At 43.0% G+C, this 20621-nt stretch overlaps 5 protein-coding genes across 6 annotated transcripts; 1 reads left to right on the top strand and 4 right to left on the bottom strand.

The window, feature by feature from the left end:
* Nucleotides 1-1791: 1791 nt before the first annotated feature.
* Nucleotides 1792-2531, top strand: LOC4816457 (N-alpha-acetyltransferase 20). Its single transcript, XM_001356090.4, has one exon. The coding sequence runs from the start codon at nucleotides 1883-1885 to the stop codon at nucleotides 2429-2431; it is 549 nt and encodes a 182-aa protein (XP_001356126.4). The 5' UTR covers nucleotides 1792-1882; the 3' UTR covers nucleotides 2432-2531.
* Nucleotides 2532-3080: 549 nt separating this feature from the next.
* Naa20B (N(alpha)-acetyltransferase 20 B) lies at nucleotides 3081-3692 on the bottom strand. The gene has a single exon (XM_001356091.3). The coding sequence runs from the start codon at nucleotides 3690-3692 to the stop codon at nucleotides 3081-3083; it is 612 nt and encodes a 203-aa protein (XP_001356127.2).
* Nucleotides 3693-3963: 271 nt separating this feature from the next.
* On the bottom strand, nucleotides 3964-9887 carry l(2)k05911 (lethal (2) k05911). The gene is made up of 5 exons (XM_001356092.4): nucleotides 9237-9887; nucleotides 5175-6354; nucleotides 4970-5105; nucleotides 4261-4557; nucleotides 3964-4201 (listed from the first exon to the last, which is right to left on the bottom strand). Exons 1-5 carry the CDS (start codon nucleotides 9448-9450, stop codon nucleotides 4046-4048), a joined length of 1983 nt encoding a protein of 660 aa, XP_001356128.3. The 5' UTR covers nucleotides 9451-9887; the 3' UTR covers nucleotides 3964-4045.
* LOC6902633 (fibroleukin-like) lies at nucleotides 6267-14126 on the bottom strand. 2 transcript variants are annotated; one of them, XM_033380126.1, is made up of 3 exons: nucleotides 12897-14126; nucleotides 12626-12821; nucleotides 6267-6354 (listed from the first exon to the last, which is right to left on the bottom strand). In XM_033380126.1, the coding sequence occupies exons 1-2, from the start codon at nucleotides 13904-13906 to the stop codon at nucleotides 12680-12682; spliced, it is 1152 nt and encodes a 383-aa protein (XP_033236017.1). In that variant the 5' UTR covers nucleotides 13907-14126; the 3' UTR covers nucleotides 6267-6354; nucleotides 12626-12679. The 2 variants fall into 2 exon arrangements, with proteins under 2 accessions (XP_033236017.1, XP_033236018.1); XM_033380127.1 differs by lacking the exon at nucleotides 6267-6354 and adding an exon at nucleotides 12452-12562.
* A 1407-nt stretch (nucleotides 14127-15533) lies between these two features.
* Nucleotides 15534-20295, bottom strand: LOC4816413 (uncharacterized). Its single transcript, XM_001356094.4, has 4 exons — nucleotides 19602-20295; nucleotides 16168-16581; nucleotides 15952-16101; nucleotides 15534-15888 (listed from the first exon to the last, which is right to left on the bottom strand). The coding sequence occupies exons 1-4, from the start codon at nucleotides 19840-19842 to the stop codon at nucleotides 15737-15739; spliced, it is 957 nt and encodes a 318-aa protein (XP_001356130.3). The 5' UTR covers nucleotides 19843-20295; the 3' UTR covers nucleotides 15534-15736.
* Between the last annotated feature and the right edge of the window lie 326 nt (nucleotides 20296-20621).

Raw genomic sequence — 20621 nt, 5'->3', positions numbered from 1 at the left:
ACCATCGGTCATGTCGGTGTCTATATGTCTGCATATATGTATACGAAAGCCCGTGCCGCTGGCAGTGAGAGTGTCTGGGTGCCCGTGCCCGTGCCCGTGCCCCTTCCCGTACCCCTTTGCATGTGTAAAGTGCGTCTGCTTGGAAAATTCTATTCTATGAATTTTGAGTTTATTTAACAGAAACAACAAATTGAGCAAGCCCGCAGTTGTTTGTACTTGTTCCTTGCTTTATGCTTTCCTTCCCAGCCGGCCAGCAATTGTTGCCGGGGTACCGAACACTCTCGAAACATTAAATAAATTACTTTTCGTTCGATTCTTTCACACTTGTCGGCCAAAACATTCGGGCAACAATTTCTGCACTAGTCGAATCGTTTTCGAAAACTTTTCGGGAAATTATTTGATGCTAGGTGCGAACGATGTTGGGCATTTTGTATTTAATCAAATGGTATTACTTTATTTACTTTTTTTAGTGGATGTGCTTTAATTATGATTTCAAATAAGAGAGGGTAGCATACCCTGTGAATAGCTTTTAAAATGATGTAATATTTAAAAAATATATGTGAAATAAATGGTCACACCTTGAAGGCATTTCAACAAATTAAATATTTAAAGGATTATTTCAACTAAAGCGCCTAACGGGCTAAGGCTTTCGAAAGGCTGATTATTAAAAAAGATCTTGAATTTCTTAACTTTAAGAGACGATTAAGGGAAGATCTGTGAATATGTAGATTATCTTAATTTGTCTCAAACCAATTCCTATATTTGTTTCCCAGACTGTAGCTAATTTGCCTTGTTGTTAGTTGTATTGATCGAGAACCAAAAGAGAATATAAGGAAAGGCCCCCGAATGCACGCGGATTTACGAATAAAACTAAAGAGTTCTGTATCAGAGACACAGAGAACCCATGCGCACAATGCTGAAATGATGTGAATGATTCCACTCGGTGTGCTGGCCCTGTACTGCGGACAGATGCTGAGATAAATCATAATAAATCACATCTGCTTGGAAAATAAATAATAGAAGGCGAGATTATATAGCGCTGGGAGACCACTAAGAAAACATCCAGTATATGTAGCATATTTATTATAGAATATATATGGCTAGAACAAAGCATAGTCCCTGGGAGGGGAGATGTATGGCAAATGGAAAAGAGCAATGTCTGGGGGAATTAGCAACTCATTCATCTTGAGGCAGGCAGTGGACCAATGTTGTATTTCGAGTTGATAATTAACATTTATTGTATGCACGAAGTCTAATTCAAGTTCTTCGTCTTCTGGGACGGACCACACCACCTGTCCAGGCAGCGAAAACACAACAACAAAGTTGCCTGATGCCCTCGATTATAAATAGATCGCTGGCTCTTTACCGATATAATTGATATACATAGATGTACATATAGGTATGCTTACACATATGTATGTACGCGCGAGTAGCTATCTATACATATCGGTTCGTACTTTTCTTTATTTTTGTGCAAAATGCGCCATTAAGTGGTATAAATAGATCTTTGAAAAGCGCACAGGGCGCTGAGTCAACGAGTGCCTCGAACATTAACCTCATTAGAAGAGCGTCAAATGATTTTCGGTTCATGTGTGCGGCAAAAGCTGGAGGCTGTCGACTACTCGATGGTGGACAGTCCGTATCGCATAGTCCGTATGGTGGGATTCACAACCCTGACAATGAACCGGGTAGAGGAAGGGGGAACAAGCACTGATGAGCAAACACTTGATAGAAAGAAAAGCTGTCGAATGAACTTCAGTAATTGCTTTTCATGGTCACAAAATCGGAATCAATTCATATTTTAATTTTCCGTCAAACGTTCAATCAAAATCACAAGTTTTTATTAAAATTTCACCAAAATATCAGCCGAAGAACAGACATCATGACCAGCTTGCGCGAGATGAAGTTGGATGATCTTTTTAAGTTCAATTCCCTCGTCCTTGACCCTCACACCGAAGTGTACAGCCTGAAGTTCTTCCTGACACATCTCCTGAAGTGGCCGGAGCTCTCACAGATCGCTGTGGCCCCTGGGCCTGGCGGTCGTCGGGTGGGGTACATCTTTGGCAAGTATTTGGAGAGCAAACTCTACGAGTGGCACGGGCATGTATGCGCACTGACCGTATCTGATGATTATCGCCGCACAGGCGTGGCCACACTACTGATGAGACACATCGCCAGGGCGCTGGATGCCAAGGGAGCCCTGTACGTGGATCTCTTCCTGCGCTGCAGCAATAGACCGGCCTTGTCGCTGTACAGCTCCCTGGGATATGTCCTTCGAAGAACCGTACTGGACTACTATCCGGACGAGCCCGTACCGGAGAATGCTTTCAATATGAGAAAGCCTTTGGCACGTGATGTGCTACGTAGGTCGGTGGCTGTCGTATACACGGTTCCCCAGTGCCTATCGGAGGATGACTCGGGTGACCATTGATCCATAAATTCTGCATAGTATTCGGCATACATTAAGGATTATATTTGTGTACAGCTAATTAAAGAAACTCAATTGCTCTGAATGCTTGGCGGCAGACGAATTTCCGTTGACGCACAAAGGCAAATCTAAGAGATACAAACATAAGTACGGATACAAGCGGATACTTTCGCCATAACGCACTTCTCTTCCCTTCTGTGCCAAACAAAATCGAATTGCAAATCGTGTTGTTGTCTTTTCTATTATCAAAAAATGTTTCAACGCAAACAAATTAGAAAAGAATTATGTATATAATTGTGTATAGTGTATGCTTTTCCCTGATGGCTGAAACACGCGCAATGATTTTCACTTTCCATTTTTCATTTGGCCAGCTTGCGCAACTTGAAACGCACAGAATCCGAAATGAAAATTTGTTGTCATACTCGTATAAACAAACCTCGTCCCCATGTGCCTTCTGACATATATTTTTATGTTTTATCTTTTCCCCTGAGGCGATTTCTTCAAGCTTTTAGTTCAATTTCGGTTCAACGTCGGCCGAGTGCAATGAACTTTTTATGGCATTTTCTTGTGATTTTCTGCTAATGTTTTATTAGTTTTTTTTGGTGGAAAAATGTGTGGTACAGGAAACTTTTGTGGTACACATGCATACTTCCTAATCATACCAGGATAGACGGTCCTTCAGATACTCCAGACACTGCTTGATTAGATTGAGTATCACCTGGTATGCGAAGTAGTAAACGTTCGTTGAGAATCCCTTAAGCGACATTCGCTCCACATCTCGGGACAAAGGCATTCGCAATTCAAAGCCATTTTCATCTATATAGTACATGGGCAGGAAGCGGTACTCGACAAATCCCAGCGACTTATATAGCTGGATGGCCGATACATTGCTTTGGCGCACAAAGAGGTCCACATACCAGTCCGAATAGCGCTCCACGATCTCCATGAAGTGTCCCATCAAGCACGTTCCCAGGCCCAGGCGTCGATAGTCGGAGGCCACTGCCAACATAGATATGTGTCCGCAAGTTGGATGCAAGTCGGGGCCATTTTCACTTTGTATCTTTTCGTTTTTGTTCACAGCGTGGGTTCCAACCAGTACCCCAATGAGGCGACCATCGGGCGCGACTGCCGCCTGGCACAGCGCAGGATTTTCGGTCATTTTCGATAAATAGAAGAGAATACCGTAGCCTTCCACGAATTCTTCAAGGACAATGGAATTGAACTTGAATAGATCATCGGCGACAAGCCCACGAAGTGTAGTCATTTTGACTCGATTTTATACTGAGTAGAAGCCAAATTTTTGATTGACGACACCGAGACTATGACTATTTGAAACCTACTTTGTTTGGAGATGTATATTCTTATATCTGATTATTGTTTCAAGGCTAGATATATGGTATAGTAGTCCGGTATAGTTTTGAAGGCGGATAGAAAGCTGGAACTACATTGCTTGATGATTAAGCATATCCCCATAAGTTTTGCATGCTTTCAGGCATATCCCCATAATCGTTGCATACTTTCAGGCATTTTTGAAATTCGTTTAAAGTTTTGTCGATTTATTACATTATTCGCTCTGCATGTCTGCATATCACGTCTTAAACTATATCAACTATTATATTATTTGATATTCTTGTAGATCCAGGGCAGCAGCGACGTGACACGCGTATAGACGCCCGGATATTGACCCTTGCCACAGCCAATGCCCCAGGAAACGATGCCCACCTGTGTGTATCGTCCGCCATCGTTGATGATCATAGGACCACCAGAGTCGCCCTGTGGAATAAAATTAATTTAAACGACAGACACTTACATGGTAATCAGAAGAAACTCACGCTGCAGGAATCCTTGGCGGCCTGGCCAGCACAGATCATCGATTCGATGATGCCCCCGGGCGCTGCACGTCCGTATTTGCGAGCACACTCGGCATTCGCCCAAATGGGTATGTCCACCTTCTGCAGAATCGAGGGTTGGGGCCCGTTCTCCCGCAGACTGCCCCAGCCGGCCACAGTCGCCACTTGGCCGCTGTACGAGCGCGACTGCTGCGACGGAGACGTTGGCAGGCAAATCGGCTGGATCTCGTGGGTGAAGGGCACCGGCTCACTGAGAGTCAGAATAGCCACATCGTTGTGCTAGGAGAAAGAATATATAAAACGATTTATAAACAATTTATACTTATATTAATAACAGTCACATTGAACTTGGCACGAGACAAAAATTAGTTTGTAGGCCTGGATGAGTAGATTGCCTAATACTTAGCCTTGCAATAGAGCTCCAAAATCGTTTCTAAAAATTCAAAACCTGCGATTTGGTGACTGTGCCCAGGTATTGGTGGTGCAGAATCTGCACTGGAGATGCTCAGTGTCACCACATCGCGGTTTTGGTTAGATTTCAGGGGTACATATATTGCAAATTCTAAGTCTCGCTCTAAGTCACAATCTAATTTTTGTCGTTCATTCAAAAGTGCACTTTAAGCTGTAGGAATTTGGTTTTATAATTTGTATTAGCTAAAATGTTCCTTCCTATATTGTAAATCCATCTCACCAGCGTGCTGAACTCGAAGCCTTTGTGCCGCACCAGTCGTTTGATCCTGCGCGAGACATGCTGCACCTCAAAGTCCGTCCGGATATTGTAGTCGCCCAAGTGGGCCGTCAAGGCCGCCACATCCCACGAGGTCATGCTGCAAGAGAGGGGGATAAGAAGTAGCTTCGAGCAGATGTTGGAGGTGACGCCATGGGCGGTGTCTTACCGTGCCACACAATGTGCTGCTGTCAGGATGTGATTGTTGGTTATCAGACTGCCGCCGCAGAACTGCTTGCCCGACTTGAATAGCACCGCTATCCAGGGGAACTCGTGCGGACTGGCGTTAATACCTCCCACAATGCGCTCCTGGTCCGGCGAAACCGGATTCTTGTTGCCGCACTGCAGCGGCAGGCCCTCGGGACTGGAGCCGCTAACCGGACGTCGCGTGGTCGTCGGCGTAGGCGCCGAGGTCACCGGATAGCTGGGATAAGTGGGACGCTTGGTGGTAGTCGGCCTGGCAGCGGGTCTTGGGGTGGTGCGCTTGGTGCTGGGCACTGTGGTGGGTCTGGGCACTCCGGACGTCGAAGGATGCGTCGGATAGTGGTGGTTGGGCGGATGGGTTGGAAGCGGTGGGGGCCAGCCTCCAGTTGTAGGCGGATGAGTGGGCAGCGGTGGCGGCCATTGGGCTACTGGGCCTCCGGCAAAGGAGCCGAATGGCCACTGATACGGGTAGACGGGTGTGGCCGGCTGGGCGGGCACTGGTATCGTCTCTAGTTCTGGTTCCGCCTCAGGTTCGGGTTCTGGGGCATTAGCCTCGATTGTGTTCACATCCTGAAAGTCCGGTGTGTCCTCTACACTGTTCACATTATCAATGGGATCCTCTGGATGTGGTGTCTCCGCCGGTTGAACCACAGTGTCAACATTGACTGGCTCCTCCTCTGGCTCATCCCCATTTTCGCCCTCATCGGCAGCCGGCGAAGGTCTCTCTGTCGTCGTTGTGGTCGGCAGCGGGAATACTCCGAAAGTGTTGGCATCCATGTCCGTGCAGCAGATGCCGTTGTTGATGCGTCCCAGCTGGTCGAAAAAGTTGCACATATTTCCGCCCAGGCCAAGGGGAGGGTTCTGGGGCCATTGCCGCAGGGCGATGAAGGTCAGCTGGCGGGCCACTCGGTAGTACTGGCGGCAGTTGTTGATGCGGACACAAGCGCCGGCCTGACCCTGGACCGTGAGACACTTGGATCCCTCCCATCCACCAGAGCCGCTAAGACCGCCAAGACCGCCAAGACCGCCAAGACCGCCAAGACCGCCAAGACCTCCTAGGCCGCCCAGGCCACCTTGGAGGAGGAAGAGATTCGGGTCGAAGAAGAGTTGACGCTGTCTCCGACTCAGGCTCGCTGACGAGGGATCTGTAAAAATCATAATGGTTTCAGGGCATTCAGGGCAAAAGGAAATGCCATCGATGGGATCCATGACCTCATCTGTGCCTCGCTTGAAGTACGCATACCGCTCCGCACTTCAGAGGGTGCTCAAAAGCAAAGTTCGTTGGCCTCTCGACAGATCTGAGGTTCATACGCAATTGCCTAGCCAAAACTGTGCTCTACTCGAACTCCCTCCTAAGCCCCATTTTTTTTTAGCCAATCTGTTGCGCTATTGACAAAGCACCTTAATAACAGAAAAATGGGTAGAAAAGACAAACCAATATTTACCCAACATTCGTTCACGTTTCGGGTTCTGCGTTTGGGTTACGGGTTTAGGTTTCGGGTCCACGCTCCTCTTCGAGAGTCGAGAGTGATTACTCAATATTTTGACATTTTTCGTTGTCGTTTTTGTTGTTTCCCAGAATATTGACAATAAACTTAAGCTTTTTTCAAACTGAATGGAATGACAATTGCTGTGCCATTTCTTTCCAGAGATGCCCGGCCCACGGCACTGCACCCTACTGTGACAACTTTCTATTGTCAATTGTCATATATTTGTCAGGTCCATTGGCAGCTTCTTAAAATTGGTCTAGGCCTTTGTCTGGTGAGCGGCTCTTTGTTGCTGCTATTTAGCATGAATTTGCTATTTCCCTAATTTATTACACACTTCTTCTCTGTCTCCGTTTCGGCCCATATACCATGGGATAGCCACTCGTAGTCGGAGTTCTGCGGCTGAGCATGAAATTTGCCTAAATAAGCCATTTGGACAGTTTATCTCTTGAGAGATAAGAGCTGTTTACGAGCTGTTAGCTTTTGTGGCGATTAATTTAGACGAGCTTCTTGGTGGCATAAGCCGTTTGTGCCAACGCCGAGGTGTAAACTTAATTGATATTAAATCGAGCATAAAATTCGTTATGTTTCGGATAGGGGAACGGGGCGGGGACCTGGGGAGCTGGGGAGCTGCACGTGGTCTCTGCTTCCCCGACACCACTCGTAATGAAGAATACGTTCAGGGCGTGCCCCGCATCAATAATTAAGTTTTTTTCTGCACGATTTATTTGCATATTACAAAGCAAGAGAAACACCCAAAACAAAAATGTTAGTCCACTTGTGACTCACTTGAATTGGGATTTTAAGCCTATAGAAAGCCAACCAAAAATTACTCACTTGCCCCAAATAGTGGCTTACATTTTTGTATTTGCATGTTCATTGTTTATCGGACATTTCATTGATGGCCTTTAAATTGTTATGACAAGCTGTCAACTGAAACCAGAGGAACAAATTTGCCCTGATTGATTCCGACACACCTGAAAGTCTGTAAGCTCTCTGGCTGATTGACTGGACTGGCAGCTATATTCGGGACCCCATGTACCTTCGGACTCTAATCGGACAGAAAAGAGATGTTGATGATTTCTTGCCTTGCAGAAACACATTTGTAGATGTGGTTTATAATATTTTCCGTCGGCCTTTCTTTATCTTGTGCCAAACTCTGGTGGGCTTCTCCAGACACACCCAACAACAAGTTGGCAGTGTCTGGTGAACAGACCCAAGCACTTGATGCTCGAGATGCTCAGGAGATTAAACAACATCCAGGGGCAAGTAACAAGTTCAAGGTCTGCCCGACCGTTACAGGTTGCCTGCCGCTGCTTCTGCATCGGGGCGTGTCCATGCAAACCTGAATTCCACGCCAGGACCACTGCAATGTTAAACTGGAGGTCTTCTTTATGGAAGCTCTTAAATTTTATATGACCACGAGCCATATAAATGATATTTATCGCGATTCGGATTCCGATTGCCATTGCTGTTAACAGCTGCTGAGCAACAAATTGGCCCGAAGTCAAACAAAAATAATTTTTAATGAATATTGCCTGATAATTCCGTGGGAGGTGTCAGATTAAGAGCTTCTATATGGCACTTTTTTATAGGCCAATCCCCAAACCATCCCAAATTAATAGGCTTATGTCGTCGCCCCGAAAACAAACATCATGGCAAATCACGTCTTTCCATCAAAAGAACCTAAAAAGAATGTAATTGTCTAATTGTTGGACATCAATAAAAGAGAATAGATTGCAGGAGACATTGACAGGCGACAGGCGACAGGCCACGACAAGCGCTGAAGTGGAAGTTGATCTGAAAGTCCACGACTGCCCACACAGATCTCTCTCTCTCTCACTCTCTCTCTGTCTATATATATATCTTTCCATCTTGTTTGCACTAGAAATCTTTGTGTAACTGACACAAAGGGCTGGAATACCGACTTATCCACAGACCGACGATGTTGTAAAGCAAACAACGCCATGCACACTGCGAACAAATTTCGCATTATCTCTATGGCTGCCATACACCATTTATAGATTTGTGAAGGTCACACAAGTAATACTCGGTGCGTGCCAGGCATGAAATGTGCTGGTCTATCTGAAAAGAGTTCCCCCGATGTCGTTGAACTTATTGGGTGACGTACATTGCGATATATTTGAGAGAAGTCATTGTTAGGGTGTATATAGCTAGATGGTTCTCATTTAGGACACCTTACAGGGGGAATCTTATAGCTTGATCCACCGAATCAATTTCTTTCTATATGCCACTTTTATCTGTTATGTCTCTATATACGCACATATAACTTTATCTTTGGCTTCGTTCATTTTCACTAAAAACTTTTTCAAGTTCGTGTCTTAATTCTTTTGTTTATCCAGCAAATCCAATACAACCATTTTATGTACACCGTAGGTATATTATTAGTTGCACATTTACGTATTTAGCTAAATATTCCAATAGTTAAAATTGGAAAATTCTTTGAAATAATCTCCAAATTCAATTCCTCACTCAAGTATTTCTTTTGGTTCACGTTTTGACACTGGAAATCTGCTCACCTTCCACGGACACACCAATGTTCTCCTCCACTGTGGCATTTACTACGGCAGATCCTGCCTCGGGCGCCGCCTTGATTTCACCATTCTGCCACACAGGCGCTCCTGAAGCTCCTTCCCCGCCAAATACCTCTGGCAGATCCAGATCCACTCCCGAGATTGATTTAAAATGCAACAAATGCGCACAAAGTAATAAAACCCGCAAAAATGCAAACATTTTCGCTGCTGTTTTTGCTGCTGCTACTGCTGCTGCTGTTATCTTCCCAATTTGTTTTCGTTTTGAACTGGGGATACCATATATAACTTGTCTGCTATATAGTATATAGAACCGCCACAACGAATCGCGACTCGGAATTTCTTTTCGAATGCCAGGCACGTCGCCCCGATGGCATTCACCTGACCACGACTACGACGAAGTTCTTGTTCTGGGTCTCGGACTCGGTTTCGGTTTCGGTCTCGTGCGTTAGACAGGCAGGACCGTCTGCTGGGTAGTAAGGTCCGATCGCTTCTGAGCCAACAGCCGTCTCTGGGGTTTGGTTAACAACTATGCTGCCACACGACAGCAGCGCCAGCGTCGGCGACAACGACAGCGACAGCGACAGTGACGCCGACCGCACTGTGGATGTCGGAGCAGCCGAAATGTCGATTCTTCACTGGTTGGGTTTTAGCCAACTTATTGGGCCGGCCGGGATGGCCGGGAAGGCCGGGCCGGGCCTCCTTCTAATGCACACGCGACGCCAAACGCAATGATGACAACTACCGCTGATCACAGAGCCGACACATCTAAACTAGTTCCAGTAACACCTCCGTTTCCTTTGCCCACCAGCCACCAGGGACAGAGTCTCTTGCAACCCGAATCCGAATCCGAACACGCACCAACTGGAACTGCAACTGGAACTGAAACTGAAACAGTGGCCGCCTGGAAGTTGTGCGGCTGCACACTAATACTAAAAAAATCCTGCTGTGGCAGCATCTTCTCCTTCCAGAAATTTCATGCACTTGGAGAATCTTACCTCAGAATCTTACCAAAGCGGAACTACAAGAAATTGTTTGACTGCTTCATATGCATTCATAAATGAAGGTTCTTTGATGACAATTGCAAATTAGTGTAATTTCTTTGAGTGCATTTCTAGATTAAATTTCCATTTAAATTCCGGGGCGCACATTTCCTTTGGTACTTCATTTTCTTCTTGACCACATGAAATAGACCAAAGCCCGTTTGAATTCGTTTTCATTGCCCAGACAGTGGTTCCGCCAGTCTCAGCTGCAGTCCTAGTCCCATCGGCAGACGACGCAAATATTTTTACTAAATAATATGCAAAATTTACGACGTTGGGCGTCCATTGAACTGGCGGCGAGGAGGATGCCGCTCAACTCAGGATTCAATTAAAATCCACATTAATCAGGGCCGAGTCCCAGTCCCCGGCGCATTGTCAACGGATCTAAAAAAGAACTGAGGGCGCCTTGGGGGTTAGAAGTATCAGAAATGAAGTCAATTGTTCCCGAGTCTTGCCCAGATCATTGCAATAAGCACACTTGATCCCCGTTTCAAATGCTGATCGATGGGAAGCTAAGTGTCACGGCCATGGTGGCCCCAGAACCTTTTCGGGATAATTGTGTTCAATATTTTGCCAACTAATTGTCTGTAATTGGTGCTTTGGGGCACATTCGCCTGTCTGATTGATCGTGAAGTGGGAGTGTTGAATATGGTTTTTGAACAGCGCTTCAATGGGATTGCTCTCGAAATGGGAACGAGATTGGAGTTCACAGCTCAGAGACGAGGAGGAGAAGGGGCAGGCAGTTCAAGAGCCTTTATACGATGAACGCTCTGTCAATTGAACTCTGGATACGAGTACTTGTCGTACTTATGAATGGAGTAATTAGGTCCTTTATAATGGTATATTTAGGAATTAATGGAATATAAATATAGTATTCTAAAGATCAAATACGCATAGGTATTGATTAAATATTAATGATTAACTGCACTATAAAGAGAATATGAGTAAGAGAAATCAATAGATATCCTTACAAACGAATTACCAAACGAATAACCCTGAAGCGATTAAGTAGCAGATAGCAGCCAGATATGTACGTTCAATATAGGCATTTCCACCAGGCCATAAAAGTTAAAAAGTCAATAATACCAGATCTCTGTAAGCATTCTGTATTTCTGCCCATATTTATATATTTTTTCCAAAAATAACCAGTCAAAAGCTCATTAACAGAGTTTGATACCTATTTCACATAGTAATCTTTCAGTTAATGTTGCAACTACTTAGAGTTAATGAATTAGCATTCAAGTTAAAACAGCATAATTTGTTATTTACACCGACTTCAGTAAAGCATTCGACTCTGTAAACCATTCCCTTCTAGCACATAAACTTGACCTTTTATGGTTTCCGCCCAACCTCCTGAGATGGATTTCTAGCTATCTTTGTTCCAGGTCTCCAAGAGTCCTCTTCAAAAACTCCCTCTCCTCACCAGTAAAGGTTTCTTCGGGAGTACCACAGGGCAGCCATCTAGGCCCCTTACTCTTCACACTCTTTATTAATGACTTGCCTTCGGTATTAACATACTCTCGAGTACTTATGTATGCGGATGATGTTAAACTCTGTATCCAGTATAAAGACATTTAATTTCATTCTTGCATGCAATCCGATCTAAATAACTTTCAGTCATGGTGTTGTGCAAACATGTTACACCTTAATGCCTCGTTCATGTCATCCTTTTAGCCTCTTGCTGGCTCCATATACCCTATGTGGGGGCTCTATTGAGAGAATAACACTGCTGGATGATCTTGGTGCTAATTTGACGACCCCTATATAACAAAGACTCTCTATACCTCGCTAGTTCGTCCGATCTTAGAATACGGCTCCTGTGTATGTTGCCCTTAGTACAAAGTACACCTGGACCGTATAGAATCCGTTTAGTAGGCTGCTATTAGTGAATCTCCCATCCTTAGTTAACCGTAGAAAAATGCTTGGGTGACATAGATAGCCCTGATCTGTTTGGCCGCATAAACTTCACGATTCCTATTAGACTCACTAGAAAATTTATACCGTTGTTCCTTCCATTTTTCCTTTCCCCGGTTGGGCGGGAGGAGAGCTGCGTTTTGCCTGGGATCCGCGCGTAACATCCTTCTGCTAGTGCCACACGGGCCACTTGACGGTGCAGTAATTGCATCGCCTCTTGTAAGATGCAGTCATTGCATGTCAACGTCCAAGAATTATGATTTGATTTAATTCAATAGAAGTTTGGTGAACTTTTAAGGTATAAAAATAGAGATGCAGAGCGCGATAAATCTACATATCTACATATCATCTACAAATCTACCATACAGATACAGATTTAAATTCATGTAAGAATACTGTTTAAGAGAAATATACACTTACAGCTATGAATAACTGAAGTTTTTGTTCAACTTCTTCAAATTCCTGGTGCGTGTTTCAAATCAAATTTCTACTTTTGGGCCTTATCATCATTTGAGTAAATGTAAGCCCGGTCGTGAATTCATAGTTCTGCCAAGTGGCCCAAGCAACGCCGCCATGTTTTCCGTCGTCACATTTATAATATTTTCCATTGAGAAAACTGTATTAAGGACAATTATTAATATGAAAAATTCGTAATAATTAATAGCGTTAGTTCGGCATAAAATATGTGTACCTTTGTCCGCAATTTACAGAAAACCACCATCCACCTCCCAGAATCTTTGCGCAATTACGTATCTCATCTCTGTCATTGTCGCGGTCCAATGTGGAAAATTTCATGTTCAGATGATATTCAGTTAGTGAATCTCCGGCTGTTCCTGAACATTCTCCCAGCGATTTCAGTTTGTAGCCTTCCTCTTCGCTGCCTACATTGAAATTATCGTAGAGAGCATAGCTGGTTGCTCCATAAACATTTTGGAGTTGGATGTACAACTCGTGAGGCTGGGTCAAGGTCATTAGATGGATTTTTTCCAGTCCCAGGAAGAAGTTCTCCCGCAGGTCTCCGAACCCTATTTTGTAGTCGATCCAAGTCCGATTAAAGTTCTCATGGCAGTTGACTAGTCTCTGGATTACAGTCCAGCCAGATCCAGAAACACTCGAATTACAAGGCACAAGGAATGGGCCTATTCCGGGCAACACTATGGAATGGATATCAGTGGAATCGTTGAATGAGAGGCAACTTTTTGCCTCCGAGATGTTTTTCGGCTTTTCCTCGGTTTGTTTAAGAGAATTCGCTTGATCCTCCAGTGCTCTGAGGGAATTATTCTTCGATTGCAGTTGAGCCTCTATTGATTGAATCCGAATTTCCATTTTTGAGATCTGCTCTTTCTTGTCATGGATTTCTGACTCACGATCCTTAATTTCTTTCTCCATTTTCAAAATTTCGATTTCCCTCAGATGCAATATAGTCTCCTTGTCCTTCAAGTGTTGATCCGAGTTCTTTTGCCTGGCATTCGTCTGTTCTTTGAGAAACTCCAGCTGTTTAATTGCCTGAATTTCCATTGACTTGGCTAGCTCAATCTTGTCTTCCAATTGGGCGATGTAAACATCTTTCTCTCGGATTTCGTCCTTCAGTTCGTTGATGGATACATCCTTCCCCTGGCATAGAGCAGCGTACCGGAGTAACGGCTTCACAATCGGGTAACAAATGGCGCCACACCGCTCATCGTCCTCATCCCGGGTCATCTCACAATGCTGGAAACGGATTACCCAACTAATTAGTTTATTTCAATATCAATTTCACAGTGCACTAAGCTCTCACAGAAGTCTTCTCGAAGCTATTTTCCGAAGATATAGTGATGTCTCCTTCCACGTGCAGGAAGAAGAGCACTAGAATCCAATATGTTTGCATGACTTTTAATTGAATCACTACTCCCGTTGATAGACTTAAATCAGACTGAATGCAAAATAAAATACTCAAGCATTCTTATATAGCAATGATTGTCCATTAATGCTTATCAATAAATGCCATAAATCATGCTTGCATACGACTTGTCTGTTGATTTCGAGATAACAAATCCCATACAGTATTTACATATATTTATGTATTATATTTATATATGCATTATATATGTATTTAACTTTATGTGAATTGCCAGATCCTGTTGATAAGAAAACTCCCATATTAAGAGTATTATTAAGTATGTATTATCGATCTGCGTGCAAGTTGAGCGAACATTAAATAAGTTTAAATACTCGTATTTTATTTGAATTAAGTTCGCTGTGTTCTTTATCGCAGTCCATTTTGATGAACTCGTGACTGGACTGGCCTGTATTATGGGACTATCTCTGATCTATATTCATCTATAAAAGTTGCATTATTTGAAACAAATTTAATATATTTTTGAATATTTCACATATGTGTATATAAAATGGGTTCTCATTTCAACGTGCAAAAAAAAAAAATAATGAAGCAAATCCCATAGAATTCACCAAATCGGATGATTTATTTAAGTAATCTTTTAACAGTGAGATCTAACTGGAGTGTGGATACCAAATTTGGTTGCTCTAGCTCTTATAGTCTCTGAGCACTAGTCGCTCATAGGTACGGACAGACGGACGGACGGACAGACAGACTTGGCTCTATCGACTCGGCTATTGATGCTGATCAAGAATATATATACGTAACGCTTCCTTCTGGGCGTTTTTCTCATTCATTTCTAGTATACAAATGTTATGCTTCTCTCACGAAAAGTGGCGCTAATCGCATTTTTACACAGCTCGAACACACATACATACATATGTAGATACATCTTTACAGACATGTATTTTACATGATCCAGCCTGAAAGTATGTATTTTGTAGAATCTTTTCCATGTAGAATATTGATACAATTTACAACATACTTATGTAGCAATACTTCGAAGTATATTATGAGCATAAGTAGGTGTCATACTGCAGGAATACTGTATGTGAGTGCTTTGAGTCAACATGATCAGAAGATCATACATATGCTTTAGGTTACCTGAATTAAATATATACCGATTATCATTTGACAGAGTTTATTTTTCGTTTTTTGTTTTTTAATATTAGTAGTAAAATAGCAAGTCTTGAAAGAAGAAAGAAAGAAAAAAAACTGCCACAGTAAATGAAGATTTTTCGGAAAAGTAAATATGTATTTTTAACGCCATATTACGGCCTTAGGTATGTAGCTTTCCACACTAGCTATTCCATCTAATACTTAGCCCAGTAAAACTCGCACAATCGAATATCCGTAATAATAACATAGTACATATACATATTTGAAAATGAATAGAATCAAATACAATAGGGGAAATTTAATTTTCGAAAAAATATTTATTTGGATGTTTTCACACAACTTCTCTTCTTTTTAGAATGGATGACATAAATAAATACAAATTGGATGCGTAGAAATTCTTTCCAAATGGTAGCCAAAAGTTTTGAGCACTGAAAATTATTTGGAAGCAGCTTTTAAAATAAATTTAAAGTTGTAATTATTAGACTAAAGCTAACTACGGGCTAAATATTCCATGAGAAACGTGCTGTGGTTGTGCATCATTGAACCAGGAATTTCTCGATAGGAACCTTAGCGAAGAACTCGTTGATATGCGCGACCAGAATGGGTGCCCATTGCTCTCGGGTGGCTGGTATTCCCACGCGGGTGATCTCTGGTAAATTCTCGTTGACCAGATTGAGGATCATGCCATCTGTGGGTAAAATCAATTCAATCAGAAACGCGAGTTCAGCCTCATTCAACAATATTCCCTTACTAAGGTTACGATCGGAGAAGATCCCATTGGCCACCACTTTGGCGTCCCCGATGTTGACGTTGGCATTCAGGCGATGAAGGCTGAGACGCTGCTGTCCGCTGGGCAGCTGCTCAATGTGTCCGTCAGTGAGAACAGTGGCCTTGATGTTGTCTGGGAGTAAACGCAAGTTAAATTAAATGGAAAGTACTTTAGGCGATTGCTTGCGGTGTTACTCACCCACGGTGATGTTGAATGGACCCTTGGGCACCAGACGCAGTCCGCCGAACTTCACGTCCGCCTTGAAGTGTCCGCCGGCCTTCAGCTGAGGAAGTCCGAGGCCTAACTTGATCACAAAGCCGTTTTCTGTAAAGTTAGACACCACACTGTTGACCTGGAGGTCGCTGATTCCATAGATCTCCATGTTCTTGATCAGCAGTCCACCCTGAATGCCATCGTTTGTGTACCGGAAGATTCCCCGCTTGTAGAAGTACGGATCAATGGAACCCATGTTGTACTCCGGCACTCCGTGGAATTTCAGCTTCGGGGCAAATGTCTGGATCAGTCCGCGTATGCATTCGTTGAGCTCAGGCGAGCTGAGACTACAGGGTGTCACGCCATTCGAGACGCTGATCTGCGTCGTATGTGGTGTAACTGGAGGGCGAAAGTGATGGTAGATGGTAGATAAGTTCACGATCGGTTAAGTCATGGCTAGCCTCAGTCGTTAAGTTCACCGAGGCATGGCATAGCGCCTTGCTTCGAGGAGATTATGATTATAATAATTATTTTTTTGCGATCTGTGGCAGCCGTTCAAGCGTGGCCCGGTTCACGTGTCCGGCGTTGGACATAAACTGCCCGCTTTTCTGCTGCGTTGACATCCGATTGGGGTTTGTGTCAGGGAGACAAGACACCTGCCAAGGTCTTGAACAATTAAAATGCTAAAAAGAGATTCACGGCAGTGAATCCTCCGTGCAAAATATTTTATGTTTTATTAAAATGCAGTCAAGGGTTTCGATTTTAAAGTCCAGCTTACGAATACAAATCTGTTCTAAGCGTGCGACTACTTACATACATTCAAGGAATAAATTAATTCAGGTTTACTCTAGAATATTTCTTTAATTTCACTTAGCTTTTTTAATAAAACTTCTCATAGATGTCACTGACTTGCAGCAATTTTCTTGAATTGGTTGATATAATCCTAGTCGCACTTAAAATTCACTCAAGAACAGGTCTAACAATTGTTGTATTTTCAATTGATATTACGAACTTAATTGATCAGCTTCAACCTGTTTGCTTTCCACCGATCTGCGAAGTTTACTCGGTTAGGGTCTGTAAACCAAAGCACTTTTCTGTCTCTAAATTATTGCAAAACAAGCAGTAGGTTGATGTTTAATTATTATTGAGATTTATTCCTGAGCCAAACAATCTTTGGTCATGGGCTTTTCATCTTCTAATGACAGGCGTAAAGCATTCAAACAACAATTACGTTTAATGTTCCTTTGCCAAATTACCAAAAAAAATGTTAAAAAATAAATATGTAAATTAAGCTTGTAATTAAGCATTCAAAGAAGGAGACAATTTTTGTCTAATTTCCCAGATAAGCAGACAAGCAATTTAAGCGTGTGAGTAACCCTAATGACTCATTTGGCTTGAGGGTTTGAAGTTTTTTCTCATTTTGTCTCTTTGTGGTATTTTCGCCTGACAAGTTCAATGTCAAAGTTGAGCCGAGTGGCGGGGCGGCCCCCAATCAACGCTTCCAAATGTCAAAATTAAAAGGTACCCGAAATGAGTTTAAGCACTTCGTTTTACTAGTTTTGGCGAGTGGAGTGAAGTGAAGTTCGTTGCCTAAGCCTTCTGTTTGCCTGTTTGCCAAGTAAATGTCAATAAATGACCGCTCGCTTTACCTTTTTGTGAAGTTTTTTCTTTGCGCAATGACAGGTTACAATTGCAGCTTTCAGTTCGGCAAAAGCCCAACAAAAAGACGCTTACGCATTGATGTAGGTCAGTTTTTCAGCCTTACGCTTTTTACTTTTTGCTTTTTGTCAGCGGCTACCGTAGCGCCGACAGCAGGCAGCCGGTTTGGTTTCGAATTTATGCCTTGTTGTTGGTTTTGTTGATGCTGAACTCTTTTCGCAACGGCCCAAACAGCACACAGATACACGCGCACACACAATCACACCATAATGCTGATAAAATTAATGCAATTGGCAATATTTTAATTTGACTTTTTCGAGCCTGTTGCTCTCTTGCTCCCTTGTTGATTCTGCATTTATTACCGCTGCCTGCCTTGCATCATCTTTGCGCTGTAGTCGTAGTCGTAGTCGTAGTCGGAGAATTTCTATTTGCCCAGTTTTGCAGTCACTGGGCACTGTCCACACATCACCATCATCGTTCAGTGCTGCTTTTACTCAAATCTATAAGTATGTCAAGTTCAAGTGGCAGAGGCGGTGACTTGCCAGTCTTTTTCTTACATATTTTTTATGGTTTCCTCCCTTGCCGTCACAAAAGTGTTAAGAGTCGAATAAATAAAATGTTTTTAGTGCAAATAGACTTGCTAATTTCTATTGCAATTTCATTTTCTACAGCAGTTTGGAAATCTCATTTAAAAGTACTTTTTTTATTATTATTATTGTTGCTTCTCAGTATTTTTCCCCCTTTTTGTGTATTTCTGAAGGTTGCAGGCCTATAAATCGGGTGAAATACGATACATATGCATGAAAATACAGAAAACAACAAAATGTATATTTTAAAAGAGCTGGGCTTGGTACGCGAGACAGTTTTTGATGGGCAGCGCACGAGGCACGGCCTGATCAGAATTCAAATGAAGAACTCAAAGTCCCTGGAACAAAGGTGGACAGTGAAATGGCGAATCATCTTAGCTTATACAGCAAATACAGAAAAAACAAGATACAAACAAATTTTGAACAGCAGGAAACGGATTTACTACTTAATTCTTCTTAGGGGGGACAGATCTGTGTTCTGAATACTTAGTGATAGAAAGAAACTGATATTCGAACTCATACTAATTAAGCTCTAGTATTCTCTGCTAACATTTAAGTAGTCAAACAAATATTCCAGTGATTGTATATGGTTTGATATCTGTTCGGTTCTTTTCTTCCCCCAGCAATCAATGCTATATCGTTTTAAATCAAAATAGTTCCCGAGGATTGATCCGAAATCCTTGAGAACATCCCTCTTTTTGAAGAACCTTGAAGTTCATCAGTAGCTGGAATTTTCTTAAATGCCGATCATTTGCAGTTCATAAGATTGAGGTGAGAAATACTATGAAATTATTTCTCATCTAATTTTGCATAGTTCACATAGAATGAGCTCTAGAGTTTTTTCCATATTTCATAGCGCATATCTAGTTCATTTTACTCCTTCGAGCAACCTTTTCCATGTTGCAACGAGAAAAAAAATGAATTGCATTTCCATTTGAATGCCACACAGGCCACCGCAGCCGCATTTTCAATTACATTTTCCAATTGCCACTTAGCAAACAAAAGACTTGAGCAACAAACTTGTTTTTTCTTTTGCGGTTTACGGTTTTTGGCTCTTGGTTTGGTTTCTTTTGTGGCGGGGGGAGGTGGTGGTGGTGGTGGTGGTGGTGGTGGTGTGTTGTATTTGTTTGTTTGAATATCAAGTTCTTGTTTTAGTTACATAATCCCGTTTACCTCCATCAAACTGCAGGCCGCCAAAATCGAATGACCCCGTCTCGGCCTCGCCCTCCGCATACTCGCCAACGTACTCCTGGCCGGGATTGAGGCTGGGGCTGGCACTGGGACTGGGACTGGAACTGGGACTTGGATTGGGATCGCTGCTGAACACGCTTTGTGCCGCCGTGGGCAGCGTGGCCGCTGAGCCACTTCCGAGTGCCAGCGCCGCCAGCGTGTGCAACAGACAGAGTAAATGCATTTTCGAGCAGCACCTTTGCCTTCCTTCGAACTCTTTCACACACAGTGAAAACCCGTTTTGATGGATTACTTCGCTCTACTCTTTTTTAATCGCTATTTGACTATTTCTGTGCGGCTGATTTAACACAATAATCTTGTTGTCTCCGTTGTTTCTCCTTTTTTTGCGTAATTTTTCAAACCGGCTTCACTTTTATTTCTACACGAGTGTATTTTTTACAGTTTCTCTGATGTTTTTGTTGCTTTTGGGTTTTCTCGGTTAACTGCAATTGTTGATGCAATTGCTCATAGATTCAAACACACGCACACAACTACACACAGATACAGAGAGAGAGAGAGAGAGACACGCGAGACGGAGACGGAGACGAACTATTTGCCAAACTTCTGCGCAAAAAAGTCTGCAAGCAAAATGCTGTGTGTTGACGGCGCGTCGGTTGCAAATCTTGAAATGAGCGCTGCACAAAACCCACGTTTATTTATAGTTTCCGACCTGCCCGATTTTTGGGATTTTTTGCTCCAAAGTTTTTCCATGCTGCTGCCGAAACCGAAACCGAAGCCGAAGCCGACAGCGGCAATAACACCAACAAGCATCCAAAAGCTAATTCGTACAGGCAAAAGCTTATCTTACCGAAAGCTTTTTGAGAGAACGATCGTGACTACAGTTGGGGAGTCACTGATCAGCCAGTTGTTATGATCATGAGTAACGTAACAGGTAACCAAAATAACAAACGATAATTATAATGATTCAATTGGAAAGTTCATATAAAACCACCGAATACATAA

Source organism: Drosophila pseudoobscura, chromosome 4 (genome assembly GCF_009870125.1).
Source record: "Drosophila pseudoobscura strain MV-25-SWS-2005 chromosome 4, UCI_Dpse_MV25, whole genome shotgun sequence".
In the NCBI taxonomy this organism is placed as follows: Eukaryota; Metazoa; Arthropoda; class Insecta; order Diptera; family Drosophilidae; genus Drosophila; species Drosophila pseudoobscura.
Note: the sequence above shows the minus strand (reverse complement) of the source record. Positions and strands in the feature narration are given on the sequence as shown.

Coding starts and splice junctions, on each gene's coding strand:
- LOC4816457 (XM_001356090.4), top strand. CDS start 1,883: ATGACCAGCTTGCGCGAGATGAAGTTGGATGATCTTTTTAAGTTCAAT.
- Naa20B (XM_001356091.3), bottom strand. CDS start 3,692: ATGACTACACTTCGTGGGCTTGTCGCCGATGATCTATTCAAGTTCAAT.
- LOC6902633 (XM_033380126.1), bottom strand. CDS start 13,906: ATGACCCGGGATGAGGACGATGAGCGGTGTGGCGCCATTTGTTACCCG. Junction 12,822..12,896: donor TCTGTAAATTGCGGACAAAG/GTACACATATTT, acceptor TCCTTAATACAG/TTTTCTCAATGGAAAATATT.
- LOC4816413 (XM_001356094.4), bottom strand. CDS start 19,842: ATGCATTTACTCTGTCTGTTGCACACGCTGGCGGCGCTGGCACTCGGA. Junction 16,582..19,601: donor CGGCCTGCAGTTTGATGGAG/GTAAACGGGATT, acceptor TTCGCCCTCCAG/TTACACCACATACGACGCAG. Junction 15,889..15,951: donor CTTCTCCGATCGTAACCTTA/GTAAGGGAATAT, acceptor TTTTACCCACAG/ATGGCATGATCCTCAATCTG.